Source organism: Dermacentor silvarum, chromosome 11 (genome assembly GCF_013339745.2).
Source record: "Dermacentor silvarum isolate Dsil-2018 chromosome 11, BIME_Dsil_1.4, whole genome shotgun sequence".
NCBI classification, from domain to species: domain Eukaryota; kingdom Metazoa; phylum Arthropoda; class Arachnida; order Ixodida; family Ixodidae; genus Dermacentor; species Dermacentor silvarum.
In genome coordinates, this window is record NC_051164.1 from 50,441,455 (window position 1) to 50,468,859 (window position 27,405).

The 27,405-nt window shown below is 48.5% G+C and overlaps 2 protein-coding genes across 5 annotated transcripts in view; both read left to right on the plus strand.

Moving 5' to 3' along the window:
* The window catches only part of LOC119432577 (putative ferric-chelate reductase 1), a 365,279-nt gene that overhangs the window by 187,853 nt on the left and 150,021 nt on the right, over nucleotides 1-27,405 (plus strand). The gene's annotated exons all lie outside the window — the stretch shown is intronic.
* Nucleotides 24,884-26,082, plus strand: LOC125941637 (lactosylceramide 1,3-N-acetyl-beta-D-glucosaminyltransferase A-like). Its single transcript, XM_049659393.1, has one exon. The coding sequence runs from the start codon at nucleotides 25,083-25,085 to the stop codon at nucleotides 26,064-26,066; it is 984 nt and encodes a 327-aa protein (XP_049515350.1). The 5' UTR covers nucleotides 24,884-25,082; the 3' UTR covers nucleotides 26,067-26,082.

Below are 27,405 nucleotides of genomic sequence, written 5' to 3' on the forward strand. Positions count from 1 at the left end.
TCCCAGGTACACGTGAAAGATGAGCCACGCTGTATACTTGCGTGGCTGCCGGCGCCTGTGTTCCGCAGCTCTAATACCCCTCGGAATGCAACTCGGCACCCCGTGGTTCTCTCCAAAGGGCGCCCGCGGTCGACAGAGGGCGCTATCGATTACAGGCCGAGAACGAGTAATCCTCCTCTCCCCGTGCCACTGTTGCTGCTTTTTCGTGCGCGAAAACGATGACCCGGGTCATCTGTTCTTGAGTTTGTGTCAGCCGGTGCTGCTTTTCATTTCGTTGATTCGTGTCCATTGCGTCGTGTTCCTTGATCTTTTTTTTTTTTAATTTCTTCCACATATCGCGGTTCGCGTGGTGTCGTACCATGAGTGCACTTCAAGCATTGTCGCTTCTCGCGACGGTATAGATTGTCACGAGGTACGACGAAAGATGGGAGTGAGACAAGTGGCGATAGTGAAGTGTGTGACTGCATGCACAACTCTCACTAGATTTTTCCTTTTGTGAAAGCACCAGCGCGTTGCCCCCCCCCCGCACTTACACCATGTTTCTTAAACGCTTCACTACTTGACATTTCGCGTAGAATTACAGAAGAAAGTCAAGAAAAAGAAAAGATGGCTGTTCGGCTCCTCCCAGTAATGGTGTCTGCAGTCACCATTTTAGTCGGAGCACATGGTGCATCAAATAACTGAGCGAAAACTTTTGTGGCCAGACGCTCTATATAGCAGTCTACACGAAGCACGGGAGTAGCAGTGAGTGAATCAGCGGAATGAATGAAGAATCTTTATTCGCACAGACGAACCTAGCCACAGCTGTGGAGAAGGGAAGGAAAAGGGCACATCAAAATCAATACTGACCACTCGCAGGCCAGTTTCAACAAAACAGTTCCACAACGCTACTACAGAGAACATCACCTGCGGGATCCAGAAAGTCATGAAGAACCGGCTCTTTGTTTGACTTGCACTGATACCAGAGTCTATAAGGGCCTGACAACCCCAGTGTAAATGTCGAAGTTCCAGCGGCTGTCTGTGATAAGAGTTGGGGGGGGGGGGGGGTTCAAGCTACTGTCGTTGATTTCGTTGGGATTTGGTGTTCGCCATCTTTCCTCGTCGGTTGTAATGTGGATATATAAAGTTAGAGTTTGGGCCGCTGGTATTTGTTGGTGGCTGCTGTCTTGCGGAGTAGGAGAACTTGGCCGACAATGTATCTGATCTGGCCCCAATCGACACCTTCAGCACTGCATATGTGAACATCAACGTGTATCAACGTGTCCAACCATCCTTGGCCAATCGCCCGAATATATGTGCCACTGCAGTGACACAAGTAGTAGGAGGCCTTAATTTACATATGTGTCATATACGCATCCGTACACGCACGTCTCATCAACATTCTACCCTTGACGAGCATCATATACTTCGCTCTAGTCCTCGCGACGCAGATCTGTAGCAGTACAGCTGCAGGTGACGAAGCTGTGTTCGTGTCAACCGTAACTGCTGCTACCTGGCTAACTCACACAAGCTTCGCGTCATTTAGATTCCAGCATTTCGTTGATCTGCGTGTTCTGTTTTGCTTGTTCGTTTGTTTTTGTTTGTTTGTTCGTTCGTTCGTTCGTTTGTGTGCTCGTTTGTTTGTTTGTTTGTTTGTTTGTTTGTTTGTTTGTTTGTTTGTTGTTTTTTTTGTTTGTTTGTTTGTTTGTTTGTTTGTTTTTCTCGAGTGACTCCTCGGCGTAGGATATACCGAGGAGTGTGACTGAATAGCGTTGTGTGTTTCGGCCGACAGATGGCTCTGGTGCTTCACTCGTGGGAATCGCGGGAAAAGCTGCGAGACGAGGGCCGTTTGAGTACGGGAGTTGCAGTTCTGAACTTCCCTACTGCGCGTCGACACCTAAAAGAGACTGTTTCATATATGGAGCAAACGAGAACGACGTGTGAAAGCAGGAGCCAACCTTTCGACAAGTGGACTTGTCTTTTTTCAGGCGACCTATGCTCTTATATAGCGACAGAATATTAGGGGATCGGACGGCTCGAAGAAAAGAGACAGTGAAGCCACAAGAAATCCATTGTGTTTAATTGAAGTTTTCGAAATAATCAGAAAATAGAAATGAAATGGACGAAAACAAGAACTTGCCGGTGGTGGGAGCCGAACCCACCAACTGCGGCAAGTAGTTTTTTTTTTTTTTTTTTTTTTTTCGCGGCGGTGGTGGCGGTGGCGAAATTTTTGTTGAAATAATGCTGTCCATTCGGTACTACTCACCTTTTTGTTCTCTTTTACCCCTCTACATGTCAGCTCATCCATTTGTTAGTTTCTTTCGTCAGCGACGTTTTAGATCGATGTTCTAGCTGACAATGCGACCAAGTGTCTTGGCACAATTTCTCGCGAATTCGTCTTGCGCTGCTGCTCAAGTTCCAGCTGCATGTTCAAGCTCAGGTTTGCCATACGTGCTTCCTTGCAATACAAAAGTATGCAAAAAAAACGTTTCTTTTTTTAACGGTAACACGGCAAAGACACTGTGACAGCTTAAGCTGTTTCTGAGTACACAACAAGCGCAAACCACTTTGGAATTCATAAGCAAGCTTAAGCTCCGGAGTCCCGCCGAGATCTCCTTGTCTATGCGTGTTCTTACAAAACAATTACAGCAGAAGAAAAAAAGAACGCTAAAGAAACTAACTATATCACGAAATTAACGCAGGTATCGACGACGCACCGACGCAGCCCGCACTCTCATTGACCCGCGCGTGTACATAGTATACATATATACTATACGCCTCGAAGACTGAGAAACGATTTGGAAGGGCGATAAGTCTGTCCGCCATCATCACAGAAACTTTGCAGTGACCATTTGGTTCTTTAATATTGTTATTATTATGTCTTCGTTACTTCCCTCGTGTCCAACAGCGCAAGAATGCGAGATGAGAGAGACAAGCCGGCGTCGCACGCTACGGCGTCTTGTAATCCGCGCCGACTTGTCAGAGCTAACGAGGTGTGCGTTTTGAAAAGTACCCTCAGCGCACCACGCCACCATACGGAAACGCGGAAAAGAGGAAATGTGCAGAAAGAACGAGAACAACTACTCCGCGGTGGGGGTTGGGAGCAAGCTTTTCTTTTCTTGTTCTCTCTCTTTTATTTATTTTTTTTTTTTGCAAGAAAGAGAAATGCAGAATAAGACAGAGAGCGAAATTCGGGAAACGCGACATGAACAGGAAGACGGAAGAATCCGAGAACAGGGACAGAAATAATAAAACAAAAGTCAAATTGGCTGCTAATTATCCTGTCGTTGCCCCCCGCTTTATACGTTCTGACTCCGCGAAACGTCACAAACGGCTTGGCGACACAGGCCTAGCGGGGCTGATGCATTCGCGAACAGCGGGCGCGCGCCTTATGGTTTATATTTCCTCCACCTCCCTGCCTTTCTCAAAGCTTCATCTTCTCGTTATTCTGCTATCTTCATTCATTTCCTTCATCCTTTTCCCAGTTGTCACGTCCCATTAATTTCCGGGCCGCCGCGCCCGTTCATCGCGGAGTCCAGTTTCATTTCCATTTTATTCCTGTCTCTCCGTCGTTAGCCGCGCGAGCCTGTGTTTCTCGCTCGAAATCTGTGTTTTTGTTTTGTTTTTTCGCTCGCAACTTTGTTACCACGTGTTCTCTTTCCGCGCGCTTTCAGTCTCCTTTTCTCTTCCGTTCGTTTACTTCCAATACCACCGCGCATCATTTAAGAAGGCTGAAAGAGGATCGTTCCGGGTCGGCGGACTTGATACTGTGATAGCATCTGACAAATCCTCCGACGAGTGCTCGCAGAGAATAGAGAGAAGGAGAGAGGAGAGATTGAGAGAGAGAGAAGGGAGAAAGGGGGAGGGCCGTGATTTAGCGGCGCGTCGAAAACGGTTTCGAATGTCCCCGCCCGGCGCGGCCTCTCTGTCTCTCCAGTCGCGGCGACGCTCATCAGCCTGATTAGGATCTCGCGAACGATGGCTCATCAGTCTCGATGTTTCGGGGAGGAAAAACCATGGAACGACGAACACGAATACACGCGAGCTTCGGAGTATGCGGGACGAGCCGCAGCCGGATTATGCGGAGAGCACATGCGGGAGCTGTATAGGATGGAATGGTGGCGGGCCAAGACGTCCGAAGCCGTGTATTTGCGATCTATGCGCGATCGGAAGCGATAGAGAAAGATTTAATGAAATAGCATGAGAAGGGTCTCGACTTCTATACATACGTGATACGCAATAAAACGAAGAATGTATAACTGAATGGCCACTAAAGCCGGATAGATATGTCTGATGAGAACGCATCGGAATAGAAAGTAAGAATAAGGTCTAATAGATTTGACGAGTTGGTATTTTGGCGCGTGGGATTACTGACAACTGGAGTTAAGCCTAACGTAACACAAGTATTGGCAAATTCGCTTTCAACGCTACACGTTTGATGTAGTTTCTGCTATGTTAGTCAAACTTATGGTAGGAAAGTTAGTCACCGAACTATAAAATAGAGGACGGAGGATACTCCGATTTGACTGAATGAAGTACTTTGTGCAATTCTGCCACGAAAGTTCTGTCAGCGTCAGGCTGGCGCTAGCGATTGGAGCCGATAACAACGGTTGGGCGGGAGGTGTGGCTTACAGCAAAAATAGTTTCAATAGATGTGGCAATTTTAATTTCAGCGCATTTAAGACTTTCGTGAGCGCGTATTAATACGTCGCCGCTTTTTATTATGATTTATTTTTACATCGAAGCTGTATATGGCTAGCCGATTCGTCCATCTGTCGCCTGTACGCAGAAACTATCATCATCAGGAATGGCTCGAGCGTCGTCGTCTTCTTAGCTGGCTCGTTGGCGGGCCCCTCGGCGCAACCGCGCGAACGCGCTCGTGCCACTGCTCCCGCGTTCGTCATCGTCGTCTTTTTCCACAGCTGGCTCCGTTGCCGCTCATATCATTCAAGCGTAGAATTTCGCTTCGCTTCTGTGAACCCCACCCTCACCTCCTGGGAGGAGCGGCTGACCGACGCGACGGCGACTGGCCAGCATTGGCTGGTCGACCGTGCCGAGGCGGTGGCTGCTACCCATATATGGGGCCCAGGACTAAGGGCTCCACCTTCGAGGCACAACTGGTCTCCACGATATTTTAATAAAGTTTATTCTCTCTCTGTCGTCGTGATGGGGAGGCCGCGTTTACGGGGGTATGAGCCATTCATTGTCTTACGTGACGGAAAGATTTAATTATGAAGCAATTTAATATCGAAGAATTATTATTTATTATTATTTGATTTGAAAACATATACACAGGAAAGAGAAAGCGAGAAGCAAAGGCTGGCAACTGCCACCAGAAGGGGCACAACGCCTGCCTACTCTTCGGAAAGGACGAGAGAAACATAGAAGGAAAGATAGGAAGGAGGGGAGGAAGGAGGAAAGGAAGAGCAAGATGACAAATCTCAACGAATAAAGTAAAACATACAGTAGGGCCCGTCCCTGCAGGTCAAGCTACTAAAGAATGTAAAATAAAAGAAATATTTGCTGGGTTACAAACGTGCCCCTAAGTTCGTTGTTTCTAGAAAAGTAAGGAGAGCACGATGAGCTTGATCACGTCGAGACGCACAACCACTGGGGTATAAACATTCGTCTAGAGTCGTGCACCGCAGGCCAAGGAGATGGTAGTCCCTCACTAGTGATTTGCGTTGCGCACTGAAAGCGGGACATTCCAATATCAGGTGCTGAAGTGTCTCGCAGCCACCGCAAGACGTACACGATGGACTAGTCACACGTCCTTGTCTGTATAAACGTTCGTGCACATTAACACAGCCAACCCTTAGCTTCAGTAGTTGTGCTCTAGCGCGACGAGGCAAGCCTCGACCGCGAACACGCGGCGGGAACGTTCCATTTGCGACGCGCTGGTCTGGATGCTGCTTGAGTAGGTGGCGACGAATCAGCAGGCGAGCGTCATCAAGCTTGCACAAAATTTCAGGGCAAGCACAGTCGTTACGAGTGCAAGTTGAAGCCAGTCGATCAGCCTCTTCATTTCCGGCGATCCCTACATGCGAAGGTATCCATTGAGCAACGAGAGATACCCCACGTGATAAAATTTTGTTGGCAGAGTCAGTAATGCTGCGCACAATTGGGCAATCAACCTGACTGCGTTGTAATCTGCTAAGCGCAGTGCGGGAGTCCGTAAATATGACAATCTTCGGCGGTGTGGTTAACTCCTCTTGCACGTATTTCAGTGCAACATTAATTCGCTGCTAGCTCCGCAGTTGTTGACGAGGCTGGGTGGGGTATATGAAATATACGTCGTACTTGAGTTGAAGGGCAGAAAAAAGCTGCAGAGGCGCCTTGACCGTCACTGTGCACAGATGCATCTGTAAATACTTGAAGGTAATCTGGAAATTTCTCGAACATGTGCGACTGAGCCAATTGGAATATGGCCGAAACAGGCATATCAGACTTTTTGTGTATGTCAGGGATTGTAAGGTAAATGGGCAGCACGTGTTTGGTGATGTCTTGCGGCGGCGAAGGCGTAACTGAAGCATCATGTTCAGAAATGTCAGTAATGTTCATAAATAATGCTGCCATTTTTCCAATGCGAGAAAACGGGCGGTGAATCAGACGATCAAGGAGCATTTGACCATTCAATGCGCGGTGCAGACGCTCTATATGAAATAGAGCTCTCTGGTCTGCTTGTAGCCTTAGAGGTAAATGGTGAGCTTCAGTGAGTAATGGAACTGATTGCGCCTCACGAGGTAATCCCAGCATTATTCGAAGGGCAACGCGATGATCACGTTCCAGTTGGGCCATCAAACTAGGTGGGACGTTCAGGAATGGCAACGCATACATCATGCCTGAGAGTACAGATGATTGGTACACCTGCAGAGCCGTTGTTTGGTCACAGCCAGCACCTCTAGCAGTCAAGGCGGCCACATACTTAAGGATGGACTGCGATTTGTGTCGTACGAATTTAATGGCAGGACGCCAAGAGATGCGATCATCCACAATTAAGCCCAAATAACGGTGTTGTCGCACCCAGCTTATCGGCGTTTCGTCAAGGTACAGTCGGCTCATTGTTCGACGAGCGCGCTGTTTAGGGTGGTATGCTATTGCAGCCGACTTAGCAGGTGATATCTGCAGGCCAACTTCACCCAAGTACTCCGAAGTCGCGTTCAGAGCTCTTTGCAAGCTTGCACGAAGCCGCGGGCCAAGGTGCGAAGGGCCGCTTATCCACAGAGCAATATCATCTGCATAGATAGCTATGCTCACAGGGAGGTCACTGTCTCGAGGCAAGCGACTTGGAAGCGCGGCGAGTACTGTGTTAAACAGAAGCGGCGATAAAACGCTGCCCTGTGGGACACCGCACTTAACAGTGCGGGATTCACTTGTTATTGCTCCAACACGCACTTTCATCCGACGCTCCGATAGGAAATTGCACACGAAGCGAAGCAGACGACCCGAAATTCCCGCGGTTGCAAGAGCGAAAATAATCGCCTGATGCGGAACCGAGTCGAAAGCTTGCTTTACGTCTAGGAAGAGCATGTAGGCGGAATGCTTGTTTCCTTTAGCACATTCAAGCGTTGAGACAAGGTCTGAAATGCTGTCCAGAGCTGAACGGCGGTGACGAAAACCGCTCATCACATCAGGGAAAAAGTTTAGCTTCTCTAGCCTGTCTTCTAGACGAAACAGGACCATTCGCTCCATTAACTTGATGACATTTGATGTTAGGGATATCGGCCGGTAGGACTTGAGGTGTCGTGCAGGGCGCCCGGGCTTTAAAATTGGTATTATCACGGACGATTTCCACTCAGCAGGGATTACACCAGTTCTCCATACCTCATTATACTCGTCCAGTATACGGTCATGAAAACTGTTATCAATGTTCCGTAATGCTTGATACGTCACACCGTCTTCACCTGGGGCAGTGCGGCGTTTGGAGAGGCTGAGTGCGTGTCGTAGCTCCTCAAGAGTGAAGTCTGCCTCGTCCATCTGGCACGCTGGACCGTATAAAGCAGTCATGGTACTCTGACTTGTCAAACAAGAAAGGTCGGCATTTGTGGTGTCACCGGACATAGGAGAGCCGAAAAGGTCTGCAAATGCCTCCGCTAGAACTTTTGGTGAATGGCCAGTCGCTATACACAAAGCAGCCGTAGGGTTCTTGCAGATTTCGGGAGTGCGGAGAGCCTTTAGTATGCGCCACACATTTCCAAAACCACTTCCAGTATGCAGCGAACTGCATAAGGCGGCCCAGCTCTTGCGACGAAGCTGTTTTGTATGCCGCCGAATGGCTGCATCAATGCGGTTATACAAAGTCCAGTCGGTGCGTCGTTTAGAGCGCTGTGCCCGCCTATAAGCGCGGCGTCGACATGCGCGGAGCCGCAAAAGCTTAAGATCGGGGTTTGGTTTGCCGATACTTCGTCGTCGTTGTATTGTAGCTTGTCGTAAACACTCACTCACCCGATTGAACAGACTGTCTTGAGATGGTGCCTCTGAGATAAGCTGACGGAACTTATCCCAGTTTGTCACTGTATAGACGGTAGTCTCTCGGCCCGCAGTATGTGTTGGTGTTAACCAAATGGGCAGATGATCTGAGCCCCACGGGTCAGCTTCGCATGACCAGGCTAAGCACACATCTCTCGTTGAAATCGCAAGGTCTATAGTGGAATGCTCCTTTCCTCTACCTATAAATGTAGGTGAACCGTCATTCAGTAATTTCAGATCATTCTTGATAATAAGCTCGTTCATTTCTGCGCCACGATTGTCTTGGGGGCGGCTACACCATCGCGGATGATGAGCATTAAAATCTCCGCATAACACAAACGACGCACCACACCGAGACACTAAGCACTCAAGTAGTGAGGTATCTGAAGAACGTGTAGGCCGAATGTAAATGCTTGCCACCGTCGTAGTCACACCCTTGAGGCTCACAGTAACACCTGTGCACTCAAACTCATCATCACAGATGTCATCAGTGTCAAGAACCGTGAAATCTAAGTCAGCACGTACGTACACTGATGCTTTTGAAGCATTGCGCGTATGCGTCGTGTCCACACACTGGAAAGAGCCACAGGTTGGTTCCGCGCACCGTGTGTTACTGTGGACACCCATGAAGCCTGGCAGTCGATATTCGTCTTTCCTTACGTTAGTTTCCTGAAGCGCTATAACATCTGGTGGAGTCTTCATAGCGATGAGCCGAAGAACTAGATCAGCGTGTCGCGGTCGCAGCGACCTGACATTCCATTGCAGCACAAAGGGGCGAGGCTGCTGACGACTGATAAGATTGTTTCCAGTAACACGTCTATTGAAGGCCGTCGAGGACTGGAACGAGGACCTCCAAAAGTTGCGCTGCTGCTGATGCTGCTGGTGTCTGACGACCGGCGATTAGAGACCTGATGACGCTGACAAGCATCTTCAGAAGATTGACAAGTTGCGCCTCGTCATTGGCTGTGACCGGTTTATGCACGGTGTTTCCAGTGTTCTCCACTGTGGTCGCTGTCTTTGTAGTGACTTGTTCCGACGATTTCGATGGCAGCGCTGGCCACGATGACTCCGAGAGGTTGAAGGTCCGCCCCCCTTCTTTTCGATGCGTTGTTTGTTTGGCATTCCTTGAACGCACTGTTTTTTGCTTAGTCGAGGCATTTCCAATCGCTGGACCAGCACTACGGACACGCGTACTTGCACCTCCTGCTGCCTTCTTTTTGGCTTTCTCTTTTAGTGCCTTTTGTACGTCCTTCAATGAGGGACATCCTTTATCCGTTGCCAAATGTTCGCCTTTACAGTTAGGGCACTGATATGTCTGACTTTCGCAAGCATCTACATGGTGATTCCCACCGCATTTGGCACAGACCAGATCTTTGGTGCAGAAGCCCTGAACATGACCAATCTTAAGGCATTTATGGCATTGTAAGGGCCGTGGTACGAAGGGGCGAACAGGATAGCGCACAAGTCCAGCCTTTATGTGACTAGGCAGCTTTCCACCGGCAAATAATATTTTCATACACTTTGACGAGCCCAACCTACGAACGCTAATTATTTTGCATGGTGGTGTGCAAACGATCATGCTCTTAAAAATATCGTCTTTGAGATCCAAGTCAACATCAGTGACGACACCAGCTGCAATATCCGCACCCTGTGGTATGTAGGGCCGCGTGCGGACACCACAAATTTCAGACAAACCAAGCAGAGTTTGCACCATCTTATCATCTGTTGTGTCAACGGCTATGACATTTTTCCAGGGGTTCACGCGAACTTCTTGGATTAGTCCAGGAGCAAGTTTGAAGAAGAAATCATTGAGTTTCTGTCGGGAGATAGCATTCAGGCTTACCATCGCGTCGACGGGCATGAAGGCTACTGTCGTAGTCACGATGCTGCCGTATATGATGGTTGCTTCGCTTGAGGACGATGCCGGAGACATCCGTCTCGAACGGCGGTGCTTGGCAGGTATGAAAACATCTGAATCTTCCGACCTTGAGTCAGAAAGCTCAGAATCAGCAGCGTCGGATCCTACTGAAGAACTGAGTCTCTTCCGAGCCGCCGGCGGTCTGAGCTGGCCACCAGACGAGTCCATGGCCATCTCTTCCATGACAAGCTCTGCGGGGAGGATCTCCCAGCAGAGTAGGAGTCCTCAGGGTTCAGCACAAACGTCGTTGCTGGTTACTGATGCACGAAAAGCACATAAATAGAGAAAAACTTCAGCACCAGAAGAAACCACCAACCGAGCACGAAAACTTCGTCGTCGTTCTCCCCATTGCCTATGAAGAGCTCGAGCTCTTCATTGCCTATGAAGAGCTCGAAAAACCTGCAAAGGGAACTTGGAGCTGAGCCAACAATGAATGTTCAATTGGCAGGCGAAAATGAAAAACTCCACGTGAAATGCATGGACTTGGAAAAACGGTTTCTTCAATCTAAGAGTACCGGCAGAGTAGCAGTGTTGAAACGAACGGTGGCGTGCAGGAAAACGTTTCCGATTTACTGTTTGTGTGTGCGTGTGCGTGTGTCGCCGTCACTGGTACAAAATAACCGGACGGGACGGCCAAGGCAAACTCATTTCAAGCGCTTAACTGTTGTCGACGTAAAAGGGCGTGGATGCTAGCTGCTCAAAGGAGAACACTGCCACGGCGTATCGCCAGCTGCGCTAAATATCAGACAGCCGTCGTGACGTCACCATCGAGGCAAGCGCGTCTCGAGGTGTTTATTAGCGTGCGTGCTTATAGGGCTGCAGTAGGGGGTCCCCGAGTACCGACCGGCTCCACGAAACGTGTTTCCTAGACTCGTTCCGTAACAATTTTATGGACAATTCTTGCGGATTTGTCCTGCCAAACTTCAGTTTGATGAAGTATGGCAGTGCTACGCTATCGAACCACGCGCACCCCCTGCCCAACGCAGGCGACTAAGGCATCATCAACAACAGAAGGTATGCGAAGCACGAATGCTTTTCACATACGTCTACGCCGCCGAAACGACTCGAATGTCAACGCCTCCGCGTCCATCTCTCAACAAATGTCAACATGGCCTACGATATGCAATCCGAAGCATTCTTTCATCCCATGCCAACACTTCACTTTGTATCCACGTCTCGTACATGCAGCCCTGGAATGCGCTGCTTTACGACAACGTTCACGCGCCACGACGCGTAGCGCTGTATACTAGAATGTACATACTGCAGTTTCTGTTGCTCCGCACAACGATTTGTAGGAATATCTGGCCACAAGTGCATGCTTCCTCTCCTCTCCAGGAGAACGACATTTCTGCTGACGACTGTCGAAGCTGGTCCTGCAACCATTAGCAACACGTCAGGGAAGTACGAGAGCCTGCGGTCACATGTGCACATAAGAAAAATAACCCCTGGCTGTTTACGTACCATTACACAGTCTTAAACATGGCTGGTACTTGAAGTGTAGATTGTGTCGCGGCAGTCAAATTGTTTAGCCTAACTATAGTTGTACTCTAGGATCCCGAACAGCTTCTTGAGAAGCCTCGAACAACTCGTGAAGGCTGTTTTGGAACGTTTGTTTAACACAAGATGGACCCGCAATGTAAGTTCGGGGAGAGAATTATTTCCTAATTTTCGTCAAATCGAGAATCTTTTTCGTTCTAAGGCGCAAAATGAAAGAAAAATGTGCTAGAACCAAATTGACGCACGACATCTTGTCAAAAATTTGTCGAAGCTCGAAAAGCATTTAGTGAAATCAAGCTTTGGTGCAGTTTGACAGCACCAGTGTCAGGTTTCGGGGACCTCGTTAAGATGCTAGAACTTTATATGTATCTATCACTTGGCCGCATTTTTTTTTTTCAGGAAATGTCGAAGGCACTGGGTGTGGATAAGCACTATCCCCTTTAGGGCACGCGAGGTGCTTCGGCAGAGTTTTTACGGCAGAGGAGGAAGGCCGCAAGATGTATGGCAGCAAAAAATTTTAGATAGCTTTTTTAGGTCTTCGCGGCGAAGTCACTTTGCGTCGTTTGCACGAGCACGATCTGAACTGTCCGTCCGGCGTCGACGACGAGCTACGGCTTGTGCTGCTCTCGGCACAGCGGTCTGCTGAAACCGGCGTTGCCCGATTGTAGCCGTGCGCGTAGGTCTATCAGTCGCTTCCTCAGCAGTGGTTCGTGCCTTGCGAGGAGGCGCCATAACCTGTACCGATGAGTAAACACAGGTATCGAGACAACGCATCGCACATGTCACGCCCTTTGACCAGTGGGACCTTTCGATGCTGTTGATGATGATGATTACGGTCATTTATGAACATCCCCTTTGAAAGAGGCTAGCCTGCTTGATTCATTCAGGTATGCCAAACATGCTTTTCGTTCTAACATTTTTATACAGTTTCTTTATCTTCTTTTGCTCCCTTAAGCCAATTCAACTATTTCTTGGCCAATCCGCCATAGTGGGTAGGGGCGTGGCGATAGTTGTGACAGACACCAGTGGCGATGACGATGACGGAAAACATCTCCAACCGAAACTGCATTGGAAACTGCAGCTGTTGTGGGGTACATAATTGAATCAGGGCGATTTCCTTGCTAAATTCTTAAATTTTATTTGAATAAATTCCTTTCGTCATTCAAAAATTTTCAAAAGTGATCCTGATTAGACTCCGATAATTGTTTTCCTTCAATCACCCGATTCTTGGCCAATCCCCCATAGTGGGTACGAGCCACTTTTAAAGGCAAGCAAGCAAGCAAGCAAGCGTTGGAATGAGCCTATAACTGCTGGCGGTGTAAAAGGCTGATGGGTTAATGGAACCGTACAGAGCCGATCTTGGCTCAACATTTTCTGCTGACGTCGTATACAGTTCTTTCACTACCCGCGTAATTGCGCATTCTAGGCTAGTACACCCCTCGTGACCTTCCGGATATGTTCGAGCAAACAAAAATTGTTCGCATTTTCCTAATGTCGCTATTCCCTTTAGTATTTAAATGATAATTTCAATCCGAAACTGCACAAGCGAAAGGTGATTCTGAAAACTTTCTTTTACTGAGAAATTCACACCACTGTGCGAGAATACTATTATGTGAACATAAAGAGATTCGTTGATAAATCTTGCTTTTGATGAGACAATATCAGAATTCACAGACCGCAAAAGCCACAATGTTTACATTTTAGATGATCAATTTATTCATGGTTCACCAAAGTGTAAACTTTATTTGAATATGAATAATATCAACTAATGATATTATTCATATTCACCGGCTCGTGGCAAGTAATGTCACCGGCCTGTGGCTGCTTGTTTTATTTGATTAATGACCTACGTGAAAGGTTGAGCGGTTCTATTGTCCGCCGGTACCGCGCCGTAACATAGCGGTTAGGATTGTGCACGCGAGCGTCTTTCCTGTCTTGTTCTCTCTTTCCGCAAACACTTTTGCGCTCCCCTTCACAAGTTATAACAATGTCAAGCCAACTAGCCTAACAGCTTGCTATTCTATGCGGCTCGCGTCCCCGTTCTAGGCTTAACAGTGGAGCCGTGTGCGCGCTGTTAAAGGCGCGGGTGTAGTCGGCACAGCGGAACGTCACGTCGGTGACGTCACGAACGACGCCCGACGGCAGGTGGCATTAAGCTGTTGCCGCAGATCATCCACACAAGTGCACAGTGAGCGAGCGTGTTTTTCATTCGGCTAAGGCACACGCGCACTCGATTGGGGTGTGTTATTACACGAAAATTTTGAAAACCGCATCGAATGCATTTCTATTCGATTTGGCGCTCGCAATAAGTAGCTGATATGCGAAACAACGAATATTGAACGAATGGTTTTAGAACTGACTAGCACCGACCTGCAACCACTGAAAAAAGGGAGAACTAAAACAGCGAGGCGTTCACTTTTATTTTTTTCCATCCTTGTAACGCATACCCAACACATAGCACAAGCTTTTATACGGCTGTGGGCAAAATATTGATCTCGGGGTGATTTTCCTGCGTAATGCTCGTGTGACGTAGACAAACGTTTACCACCAATATGATATCATATGGTCTGGGCATTGGTTTATATAACGGATTCTTTCGCGGAGCTTTCTACTGACAGTGCTCTCGGCGGTACTCTGGTACTCTCGCTTCAATCACAAATTTGCCATTTTGTCGAACATTTGGTTTCATTTTAACGGCTGCCTTTTAGGTGACGACGAAACAGCATCTTAAATATTATAATTCTACAGTACAGGAGCTTATCTCAGTGCACGATCAAAAATAACCCCACGATTATTCTGCTCTATAAGGACTTATTTCAGTGCATAAAGTGTTCCGATAATTTTTGTTGCTGCTGTTGTTGGTGGTGAACATATACGAATATCTCAAAAAAATATTTTTCGAACTCGCGCACTACACTGAAAGGAGTTGTCTTTTTTGAAAACTATTCAACTCGCATTCGATTCTTTATCAATACTATTCTATTCGTATTCAGTTTCAAAAATTACCATTCGCACCTCCCTAATTACACTCTTCTCAACGCACTCTCTTTAGTGTTACATAATCAGTGGTCCAAGTTGACCCGACGGTTGGTGTCGAACCAGGTTCCCTATCAGAGCAGCTCGATGCGCTGCCTATTCGAGCATGACCCAAAAAGACGGGAAAACAGATTGAACCATAGTAAGTGGAAACATCCCCGAAACGTGCTTTTCAGGGCATTTGACTCTGTTCTTATACCAAAAAGAAGGGTTGAGGTTCAAAGAGGACGCCATCCCATCCCTCACAAAATTCCACCAATTTAAACGTCACAGATATCCTCGCTCATCAGCGCGGAGTTCGCAGAAAATACCCGCCGCCTCACCCACAACTTAGCGGGGAAGAGACCGCGGATTGGCGCAAAATACAGACCGGGGTATTCCCTCTTATAAGAATGCTAAACAGCATGTATACCACTCGCTATAGGGGTAAGTGCCCTTGGTGCGCTGGCATACTAAACCTAATACATGTAACCTTATGTGCACTAAGCTCCCTCATAGGCCAACAAACAATATCTAAATGGAGCAGTGGGCAGGACAAAAGATCTTAATTAGCCAGGTCAGGCAGGCGGCAGAGGCCAGAGGGCCCTGGACTGAGGGACTCCGATCACTGCTCCCTTAAAAGCTTTCCTGTCAAATAAAATGATATATATATATATATATATATATATATATATATATATATATATATATATATACCAAAATCAATGACTTCCCAATCAATAGATTCGAAATTTCCGTTTCATTGCCGCGCAAACCTACGTCAATTCGTCTGACTGCCGTAGTCCTGTTCTTTCATGACGAAATCGAAAGCGTTGATCATTTCACGTAGTGTTTTATGACTACTTCTTTTTAGAATCTCGTTTTATTGAAGTAGTTATTAAAATTCCATGACCTTTGAAAAGGCAGAGAGATTGGAAGGCGAGAAGGCGTCCTCTTCGTCGAAGCAGCCAGGTACCCGCGGCCCGCCGGCGACGGTGATGGCGACGGGGGACGACCACCATCACCGTCGCTACAACGGAACGTGCGAGACGAACCGGAGTTACCAACAGCACCATCACTACTACTGCTACGACAAAAACGGCAGCAACATCAACGACAAGGTTGGCCGACCGAATCACGGCATCAGGATCCGAATCATGGCATCAGCGAGGTTGCCGTCGGCTGAAGCAGCGGAGGAGATGGCCATAGCCCTAGCGGTACTCCACGGAGGTACGGTGGATAGACTGATCATTAGCGACTCCAAATCAGCGATTCGGAACTACACCAAAGGTTGGGTGTCGCGGATGTGGCGCGCAGCCTCGTCTCGTTCATGCAGCCCTAAATGCGCTACTTTACGACAACGTACGACAATGCTCAATATCAGGGCCGGGGACATCGGAGCCTGCACGATTGCAAACATGTCCCTCAAGTTGTTCCCCGCACACGTCGGGGAGCTTGGCATTAAAACAGCAGCGTCAACAACGCTGCGTCAACAACGACAACAACAATGCCAACGGCCGAAGACACAACGACACCCCGCCTAACCACAACGAGAGCATCCACCTCGTCGCGAGGCAGCTTATCCACCGCGACGCGGTCACCCAGAGGGCAGCCGGCGCCGTTGTTGTGCGGGACCCCAGCGGAGGAGTGGCGGCGACGGCGGCGGCCACCGCGCCCGGTTCCGCCGCTGTCGCCACCAGCCGTGCCACCAACACAACCGAAATCGCGCCGGACGGAGCTGGGGAGCACGGGGACGCCGACCGCAATGTCGAGTAGTTTCCCGTCACGTATCGAGAGTTGCTTAACCACTACAGGAAGGAACGAAAGGAATATCCACCACCCCACGGGCAGCCGGACAGGTCCCAGGCGGTCGACCTGAGGTGGTTGCAACCCCTACCACCTGCACCGCCTGTGGCCCGCTCTGCACCCGTGGCCCGGCTGCCATTGGAGCGATCACGAACGGGCCGATATGGCCCATGTGCTTTGGGAATGCGAACGCCATGAGGAAGAAGGACCAAGAGGAAGGGGGAAGACAACAGCAGGACCCTCTGAAGTGGGCGCCTCGCTCAGCGATGGGAAGTCGCCCTCCTTAGCAAGGCACCCGAAGACCATAAGTTGGCCGTCAAGCCGGGCAGGGCCATTGCCGGGGACCTCGGAAGATTTTCCTCTATAGCGATGGACCACTGGCAGCCTAACCCCGGGCACTGTAGGAGAGTGCAATGCCTCGCATTGTCCATTCTGCAACGCAGTACAGCTGAAACATTTGAACAGCGCGTAAAAATTATTGCAATAGAATGTACATATTTACCAAGATTTTCTCATGAAAAACGTCCCCTACATTTAATTTCCCTCTTGGCAAATTGCCCTCTTATTGTGAAGTCAGGCAGTGAGTAAATTTATTTCGGAAACCAAGCTGTAGATGCCCAATGGTCGGCGGCCATCCTACATCAGGTAGCCGTGGCGCTGTGGTGAACGTCTAGACCTTGTTCACAAGCCGATATCAATTTTCAAAAACAAATATTGAAACACATTACAATGAGAACGTGATTATTTGATTCAGCCAGAAGTCCACAGTGCCAACAGCATTTCACGAAAAATTCAACGATACAATTGTATTTCGTTATTTTAAGGTTCCTTCACCACAGTTGAAAGGCAGATCTAAAATTCTGCAAGGCAAACAATTATCAAAATTTTAAATAAAGCTTGGTATAGAGGACGCGGAATGCGATTACTAAGAACGTTTCACTATTATAAAGTTTTCATCGGGCAGAAGTTGCGAAAATCAGAAATGTCTTCGACGTTCATCATCATCATCAGCCTATCGACGTCCACTGCAGTAAGAAGGCCTCTCTCCCTGTGATCTCCACTTACCCTTGTCTTGCGCTAGATGATTCCAACTAGCGCCTGCAAATTTCCTAACTTCATCACCCCACCTAGTTAACTGCCGTCCTCGACTGCGCTTCCCTTTTCTTGGTATCCATTCTGTGACCGTTTAGACAATGCGTACGCATCTCAGACAGTATGCTGGGCCCCTTCCCACCACCTGGCGAGCCTGACTGCTGAAAGGACCTACTCGACATTTAGCGCTACTGTCAGTGCACATCGTGCATCGTTTACTTCAGGGTACGCATCTGCGGCCGAGCCAGTGTTTCCTCCGTAGCGTTTGAGCCGTCCACAAGTGCATATAACGATTCCAGGACTACACAAGAAGTCAGATCTACCGGCCCCTGCTCTAAAACTACTGAGCTTACTCCTCTTGCATGAAAACTACAGCCACCACGTGCACATCTATACCGATGGATCGACTACATCGTCCAGTTCTGGTGGTGCGGTGGTTATACCAAGGCGAGGAATAACACTGCGAGTCAAGACATCGCATGTCACGACCTCAACGGTGGCAGAAGTAACGGCTCTGCGTCGTGCACTGGAATTCATTGATTCTGAAAGACCTAGAAAATTGGCTGTGTTTTCAGACTCAAAACTGGCATTACAGTGCATGCAGTCAGTTCTCCGATGCGGCTGTCATGAACAGTTGACATACGAAACCGTGAAACTTCATTACGTGCAACAAAAAGGCCACGAGGTCGTCTTTCAATGGGTACCTGGTCATTGTGGAATCAGTGGCAATGATTCCTTCGATAACGCTGCTCGCACATCACACCCAGAAGAGCTCAGAGTTCCAATTCCACTTTCGAGGATAGACGCCGCAAGGCAGCTTCGATACCTGGCACGCAGTCTCTCACTGACCGAGTGGAACTCGCCAAACTTACGACTTACACGACTACATCAATTAATCCCCTCACTGCAACTCCGACCTCCATTCGGACTTCCTCGATGTGAAGCTTCGCTTCTCTGTCGCCTTTGGTTAGGAGTTGCCTTCACAAAGGCATACTCTACATTCATTGGAGTGACCGACCGCGCAGCATGCGAGGTCTGCGGCCCCGACAAAACTATCGACCACCTGCTGTGCCACTGTCCACGATATGCCCCAGAAAGACAAGAACTTGCTAACACGCAAAAAAAAACTCGACAATCGGACGCATCGGTGCACGTGCTGCTGGAACACCGCCCCCACCGCTCGTCGGCGCATACAGCGGTGAAGGCACTTTTGTGCTTCTTGAGGACGACGGGCTTGTGCCAACGTCTGTGACTATTAGTGCACTAACACACGCGTCAGCGAACTAACCGCTCATTTCAATTCTTTCCTTCCCTCCTCTCTCTCCCTGTCATCTCTGTTTTCCCGCTTCCCATTCCCCCGGTGTAGGGTAGCCAACCGGACGTTATTCTGGTTAACCTCCCTGCCTTCTGCCTTTCTCTTTCCTGCTTCTTCCTCCTAATGGTACACCGGTTATCCATCCTACGCATTACATGGCCTGCCCAGCTCCATTTCTTCCGCTCAATGTCAAGTAGAATATCGGCTATCCCCGTTTGTTCTCTGATGAACACCGCTCTCTTCCTGTCTCGTAACATTAGGCCTAACATTTTCCGTTCCATTGCTCTTTGTGCGGTCCTTAACTTGTTCTCGAGCTTCTTTGTTAACCTCTAAGTTTCTGCCCCGTATGTTAGCACCGGTAGAATGCAATGATTGTACCCTTTTCTTTTCAATGACAGTGGTAAGCTCCCATTCGTGATTTGGCCATGCCTGCCGTATGCACTCCAACCTAATTTTATTCTCCTGTAAATTTCTTTCTCATGATCAGGGTCCCCTCTGAGCAATTTACCTAGATAAACGTATTCCATCACAGACTCTGGAGCCTGACTGGCGATCGTGAGTTCTTGTTCCCTTGCGAGGCTATTGAACAATATTTTTGTCTTCTGCATATTAATCTTCAACCCCACTCTTACACTTTTTCGGTCAAGGTCCTGAATCATTTGCTGTAATTCGTCCCCGCTATTGCTGAATAGGACAATGTCATCTGCAAATCGGAGGTTGCAGGTGCCGTGGTTGGAGATTGCAGGTGCAGGTGGTTGCAACCCCTACCACCTGCACCGCCTGTGGCACGCTCTGCACCCGTGGCCCGGCTGCCCATGGAGCGATCACGAACGGGCCGATATTCGATATACTGCTGGTATTCGCTTTGACGTTAAACATGACCAATCGTTTAACGTATCAACACACATGGCAATTCATTCTTTTTTTTTTCCACAACTCTAAAATAGTGGAATGCGTCGTCACTGTCTTTTGAACAACACCTAAAACATATATTGCAAAATAAGATAGGTATCTTTTTCTTTTTTTTTTTTACCCAGACGTCATGTTAAACATTCATCGCATTTATTTTTTTAAGCAATGGTTAATTTACCTGTCATCGAATGGTTTCACCTCGGACGGTCTCTCGGTCGCTGGTCGGGTTATAGACGAGTAGATTCCTCCTCACTGGTAAACAAAGAAGCGCCACCGGTGGTGAGATTCGAACCTGTGCCTCTCAGCACAGCAGGCTGACGATGTAACCAGTATGCCACAATCGTGTTTTTTTATCGCTGTTAAGAGCTCACTCTTGGATGGTCGCGTCCGGCAATAGAAAAAAAAACTCTCATTGGCCGTATGCTGTATGTGCAAGTGAAAGCGCACGAGGGCGAGGGATGCGCGCTTTCACGGGGAGCGAACGCACGGCGGAGAACAAACGCGACTTCCCAGTGGAAAGGGAGCGGTGGGTGAGGAAGGCATCGAGGCACCCTAGACTTGGCGCTGAGCCGTGCTCCCTCAAGGGCTGCAGAAGATAGCGCCAACCTTTCTCTTTCCCTCAAGAACCACTTATCGCACCCTAGACTCTGCGTGTGAGTGCCTGCTCTACCACTGCGGCGCATGCGCGCAGCCCTGCCGGCCTATGCCGCCTGTGCCGTCGACTCTCTCTGGGCTCTCGCCGGCCTCTCCCCTAACAGTGTCGACAACGGCGTTTAGCCGTTCCGTCACGTGGCCAGCGTTTTGACTGCGGTTGCGTGCGGTCACACAAACAACGCGCGCAACTGTTGTCGACGACGGCGGCGTTTAGCCCGCGTTCGCACCGAATGCGCGCGGCGTTGGTGACGTGTTTATGAAGAACGTGCCCAGCTTTGCCGTACACCCTATGGCGGTGTACCGTAGCGACCATAAGGCCATGGTCCCTGCGGTCACTAAATAAATGAAAACCACCGGATAATATATATTTCTCATTATTCAATACTTCGAATAACCAATTACGTACACCGTCACATCTTAATAGTCATAATTGGAAATACATAATTCCCACCACAGTACACCTTCGCTGGTCTTCCATCTCCACCCCAGTGGAAGGGCTGACAGTTTCCTCCTCCTCTTCTTCTTCTTCTTCTTTATTGCCGGTTTTGACAAAAACCAAGCGTACATTTTTTTAATTGAATTTAACTCTGCGGTTTCACCTGCCAAAGTGTTTAAAATTATGATTACAACACTATGGCATCTCCCCAAAACAGAGAATTTGCCAACAAGCGGGCGTTACATATCGTGCCAACGCCAGCAAGCTCTACGAGCAGAGCGAGAATGGCAGCTAACGCCGCTGGACTAACCGGACCACCCAGTACAGAGAGGAAGAGCAACCCAAGTCCATGATACGGCGAAGGGCACAAATAGCTCACTGGTGGTCGTGGCTGCGAGTGTCTGAACAGAAGGTTCATGGTCCTGTACGTTGAGAATACAATGATTGTACTTTTCTTTTCAAGGACAGTGGTACGCTACCAGTCAGGATTTGGCGATGCCTGCCGTATGCGCTTCAACCCATTTTATTCTTCTGTAAATTTCCTTCTAATGATCAGGGTTCCCAGTGAGCAATTGGCCTAGATAAATGTAATCCTTTACAGACTCTAGAGGCTGACCGGCGATCCTGAATTCTTGTTCCCTTGTCAGGCTATTGAACATTATCTTTGTCTTCTGCGGTTAAGGTCCTCAATGATTTGTTCTAATTCGTCCCCATTGTTGCTGAATAGGAGAACTTAATCTGCAAACCGAAGGCTATGAGATATTCGCCGTTAATCCTCACTCCTAAGCATTCCCAGTCTAAGAGCTTGAATACTTCTTCTAAACGTGCAGTGAATGGCATTGGAGAGATTGTGTCACCTTGCCTGACCCCTTTCTTGATAGGTAACTTTCTACTTTTCCTCTGGAGAACCAATGTAGCTGTGGAATCTGTAGATATTTCCCAAGATATTTACGTATGCCTCCTGTACTCCTTGATTAGGCAATATCTCTATGACTGCTGGTATGTCTACTGAATCAAATGCTTTTTCGTAATCTATGAAAGCTATAAAGAGGTTTATTGTACTCCGCAGATTTCTTGATTACCTGATTAATGACATGGATGTGATCTATTGTAGAACATTCCTTCCTGAAGCCAGCCAGCCTCTTGGTTGATTGAAGTGCTGCCCTGATCCTATTGGAAATTATCTTGGTGAATATTTTATACACTACTGAAAGCAAGCTAATAGGCCTATAATTTTCAGTTCTCTAACGTCTCCCTTCTTATGGATTAGTATAATGTTGGCATTCTTTCAGTCCTCTGGTACACTTGAAGTCATGAGGCAGTGCTCCAGCAAGTTTTCCCCGAGTCATGTCTTGCAGGGCATTTTTAACTTCATCACTAGTTATAGAAGGTGCCTCTGTATCCTGGTCATCACAACTTCGCATGAAAGTAGCTTGGCTGCTCTGGGCACTGTACGGGGCAGTATGGAATAGAGCACTGCAGGGGCCGATTTTTTCAGCCCGGGCCCGCCCCGGGACCGTTTTTACGTTGGGCTGCCCGCCCGAGCCCAACCAAAAGTTTTATGGCGAGACCCGGGCCCGGAAATAATCTACGTTATCCGCCCGGCCGGGCCCGCTACCCCTTTACCTTAGGCCCGAGCTCGGCCCGATCTTTCGGGTAAGCCCGAGCCCGTGCACTGCTCTAGTATAGAATTCTTCCGCTGCTTTTACTATGTCATCGAAATTGCTTATTATATTGCGCTGCTTATCTTTCAGTGTATACATCCAGCCTTGTCGCATGCCAAGTTTTCTTCTCACTGATTTCATGCTGCATCCATATTTTACGACTTCATCAATCTTTCCCGCATTATAATTTCGAATATCTTTTACTTTCATGTTGATCAGTTTTGACAGTTCAGCGAATTTTATCTGATCTCTTAGGTTTGACACGTTCATCCTTTGTCGTTTCTTTATTAGGTCCTTTGTTACTTGGGAGAGCTTACCTACTGGTAGCCTTGGTGCCTTACCTCGCACTTCAATTGCTGCTTCTGAGATCAGCCTAGTTACAGTTACATTCATTGCCTCTATATGATCTCCATCTTTCTGTTCTCAAGCTGCATATTTGTTTGCGAGCACCACCATGAATTGGTCGTCTTTTACCCGAACTGCTTCTAAATTGGCTGTTTCTTCTTGACTAATTTTACTTTTTCTCTCTTCAAATTGAGACAAATCCTAGACCTCAATAACCCATGGTCACTGCGCTTTACCCTACCTAACACTTCTAAATCCCGGACTATGATGGGATCGGCAGAGTATGAAATCTATTTCACTTCCTGTTTTTCCATTAGGGCTTTTCCAGGTCCACTTCCTGTTGCTGCGCTTCCTGAAGAAGGTATTCATTATTCGGAGCCTATTCCTTTCCGTGAATTCTGCCAACATCTCTGCTCTAGTGTTCCTAGAATCGATGCCGTAGTTGGCAATTGCTTGTTCACCAGCCTGCTTTTCCTCCACTTTTGCATTGAAGTCGCCCATGACTACAGTATACTGAGTTTCTACCTTTCTCTTGCCAATTCAAACTATTCATAAAACTCTTATTTCTTCATAATCGTGACTGGAGATTGGGGCGTAGGCTTGTACTACCGTTATTCTAAACCTCCTATTCAGCTTTATTACGACGACTGCTACCCTCTCATTAATGCTGTAGAATTCATCAATGTTGCCCGCTATGCCCCTATGGACTAGAAGTCCTACCCCGTATTCTCTCTTATCTGGAGGACACCTGTAGCAGAGGACATGGCCATTAGTCAACACTGTATAAGCCTCCCCAGGTCTTCTAACCCCCCAAAAGCCAATAATATCCCAGGAAATGCCTAATAATTCCTCAAACAGCCCTGCTAATATAGCCTCACTCGAAAGCGTTCACGTGTTGAACCTTCCCAGGTTCAATTTCCAGTGGCGGCCTGTCCGGACCCAAAGATTCTTAGCATCCTCCGGCCATTCGCAGGTCTGACCGCCGCCTAGGTCAGGTGCTCCGCAGCCGCTGGGGACTGAGGGCAATTGATTAATTGCCGGGGTCATAAGGGAGGTACTGGCCGAATACTGCACCAGGGAGGCCAATTCAGGTTCTGGTCAGGGAGTGTGTATGTTGAAGCCTAGTGGGCCTTCCTAATTTGGTTGCACCTGGACTAGTATAACTCCACTGGCTCTCGGCAGTTTTTTTTTTTTTTTTTTTTTGCCGGTGTCAGGCGCCACTTCAAACCTGAAAATCTGGTGTACTGAAGGAGGATTCGAGCCTACGACCTTCGGATTAGATGCCCGGTGTTCTACCTCTGCTCCACGTCACCACCAGACTGAGTTTAATAATATATAAACGCCAACAGGCGATTCGTACGCCCGAAACCTTCATAGCGCGCGTAATCCTGTACCCTGCACTTTTACTTCCCTGCACGGCTCCACATGCAGTGCTCCTGACGCCGACATCAACTGCGGAAGCACGCAGCTATATGCAGTGCGAGAAAAGTCAATTAGTAAAGCTAACAGCGCAAACTCATACCCAGTCGCCCACAAACCATATGTTATCGCCAGATGTAGCCCGCGCCCTCGTGAGGAAGAGCGTCGCGTATTCTAGACAGGCTTCGCGCTCTTTTTGCGTGAAGAAAAAGCTGAACTTCAAGCCGTGGTCTTGCTATAGCAAGCACACCAAATGTCATGTTTTTTTTAACATATTTCTATTGCTTATTAGAGGATAGAAAAATAATAATGGCAAGGCTCGTTCAAACCATTTGATAATATAAGGAAATACATAAGAAGACAAAAACAACACAGCTGCCCTTCGACCGATGCCTAAGCAATAAAAAGATGTAAGACATGAAACAATAGTTTGTTATGAACGCTGTTAGCGATGTGTTAACCATCGCTATCACCACAGGTTAGCGACGTCGAAATGCCACCGAAACGGTATACGTGAAACTCGTCCTCTCATTACTGGCATTCTTATTTCGCAGTCTCGCCATGAGAAACCTGAGAATTCTAACTCTCACGCTTTCTGTATTGTCAATCCTATTTGTCGCTTTCGTTACCATATACGTCCGCAACCATTCCCGCTACCAAATCAGACTCTCATCATCATCGGCGCGATGTGGCGTTGCAAATAAGGGGCTGGCCTTCAGTTATGTGACGCACACGGCGAAGTTCTGTCAATCAGCGGACAACGGAACCACCCTACTTATTGGCGTGCTCTCGAGCACAGACAACTTCGAGGCTCGTGCAGCGATCCGGGATACCTGGGGCGGCATAGCCCTCAAGATGGGCTTTGTTGTCGTCTTCCTGCTGGGAAATACACTGGACCAGGGAGTACAGCGCAAGGTATTGGCAGAACGAAACATTCATGGAGATATCGTTCAGGGAGACTTTGTCGACAGCTACAGGAACCTCACCTACAAGACTGTGATGCTGATCCGCTGGGCTCGAGAAAAGTGCTCGGAGGTTAACTTCGTGCTGAAGATCGACGACGATATGCTACTCAGCGTATGGGATCTCGCCGTCGCCGTGAACAATTTGGAGGGAATCAAACGCACAATGTGGGGTGAACTGTATCGCGGTGCTTCTCCCAATCGCAACGTCGCTTCCAAGTGGTACGTGTCTAGGAAGGAATACGCGCCAGATACCTACCCCGCATTTCTCTCAGGGACCGGTTACCTAATATCTGGTGACAGCATTGCCATTCTCGAGGAGTTCATTAATGACGAGTGCTTCTTTCCTCTCGAAGACATCTACTTGACCGCCATCGTCGCAGAGAGAGCTCAAGTGAGTCGTTTACATTACGATGGCTTCTCCAATGAACACAAGCGGTTCCATCAGCCGTGCTCGACCCCCAGGGTCGTGACGTCGCACTATTGGAGCCCAACGGCATTGCGAAATGAATGGAGGCGCGCTGTGTCCCGGTTGAACTTCGGCCTGTGCGGGGGAATAAAGAAAAGCCAGATGGTGTCGTAGACCAGAAAAAAAAGTGTGACTGCGTGTTGTGTTTTATGGAATATATTGCAAGTGTCTCAATACAAACAGAAGCAACGCTGTAATCAGCGTTGCACTAGACAGGTATAGGTAGAGTTAGCGCGGCCCAATTGCATTCCTCCTGTTATTAGAGTGCAGCTCTTAGGCGCCCATTCCAGCGGCGAGCGTCGACGTCGGCGTAACCGAGAGAACGAGCACAACAGCGAAGAATGAAAGAGCGATCGTGGAGCGGGAGATGAAAGATGCGAGCAGGGAACGGCGGAGAAAAATGAGAGTGGCCGCTTCAGTGACGTGAGGGCGGGAAACAGTTGCCATGCGGACCCGCCCGACGGCTCGATGCCTAGTCGTATCTGGTCTCAGCCGGCCCGCTCGTTTCGTACTATCGTCTGCACGCGTCATCTCTCACTCGCGCTTGTTTGGTTAGCTTGGTGTTGTCTAGTTCGCGCTTGTTTCGATTGTCATGCTTTGGAATTGCATTTCACAATGATAAGTCTAAACCGAGACGTCCTGATGGAAAGGTTTTTAGAGACATTGCACATACCCTGTTCTGTACGACAAGCCGGACCCTGAATACAAGGACACGGATGTGACACCCAGTACCTCACTCTCCTTTGCTTTGGAGCGCAGCGACGCCTCAACGGACTCGCGTTAAGAATGAAGGACGAAGAACATAAACACAGCGCCAAACTGTCAGCGGACGAAGGAAAAACCACGTGACATCTCCCACCTACTGACAGGAGGCGAGATTTTCATGCTGTCATGTGACTGCCGCAGCGGCTCGCCGCCAGTTGGTGTGGCGGTTCGGCCAGGCCTCGGAAACTCCGCTGGTTTTTTGTGCACGCGAATTGCAGCGCCATCCATGCGATGGATGCGAAACCAAAATCACTTTTCCTTTTTTTTTTTCTTGTCAACCTTCTCTCAACTTTGTCGTTTCTCTCTCGCCTCCAACTTTCGGCGGCGCGGCTGGCGCGGCCCGCGCTCGTCGTCGGCCGTGCTGATAACGGCGAAAACGGCAACAATTTTTTTTTCTGGCATTATGCGGTCAGTTTTGCGGTTTTCGCCTTCCGCGCTAGCAGTGTGGTCCATGTGGTACCCTACCGTTGCACGTTTGTCAGCTTTTCTCCGCAATGTCTCGCAGCTGTCGCTGTTCCTCTGTGGTTCAATGGTGTGCGAACACATCACGACGAAGTGAGCCATGCGACGTGAAATTCTACCGCATCCCTAAAGACAACAGGTGAGCACTGTGCAGTTTACTTCTCGGTTTTTATTTGTGATAGTAATTGCGCGCAGTCGTACATGATTGCCCGGTGGTGAGGCAGGA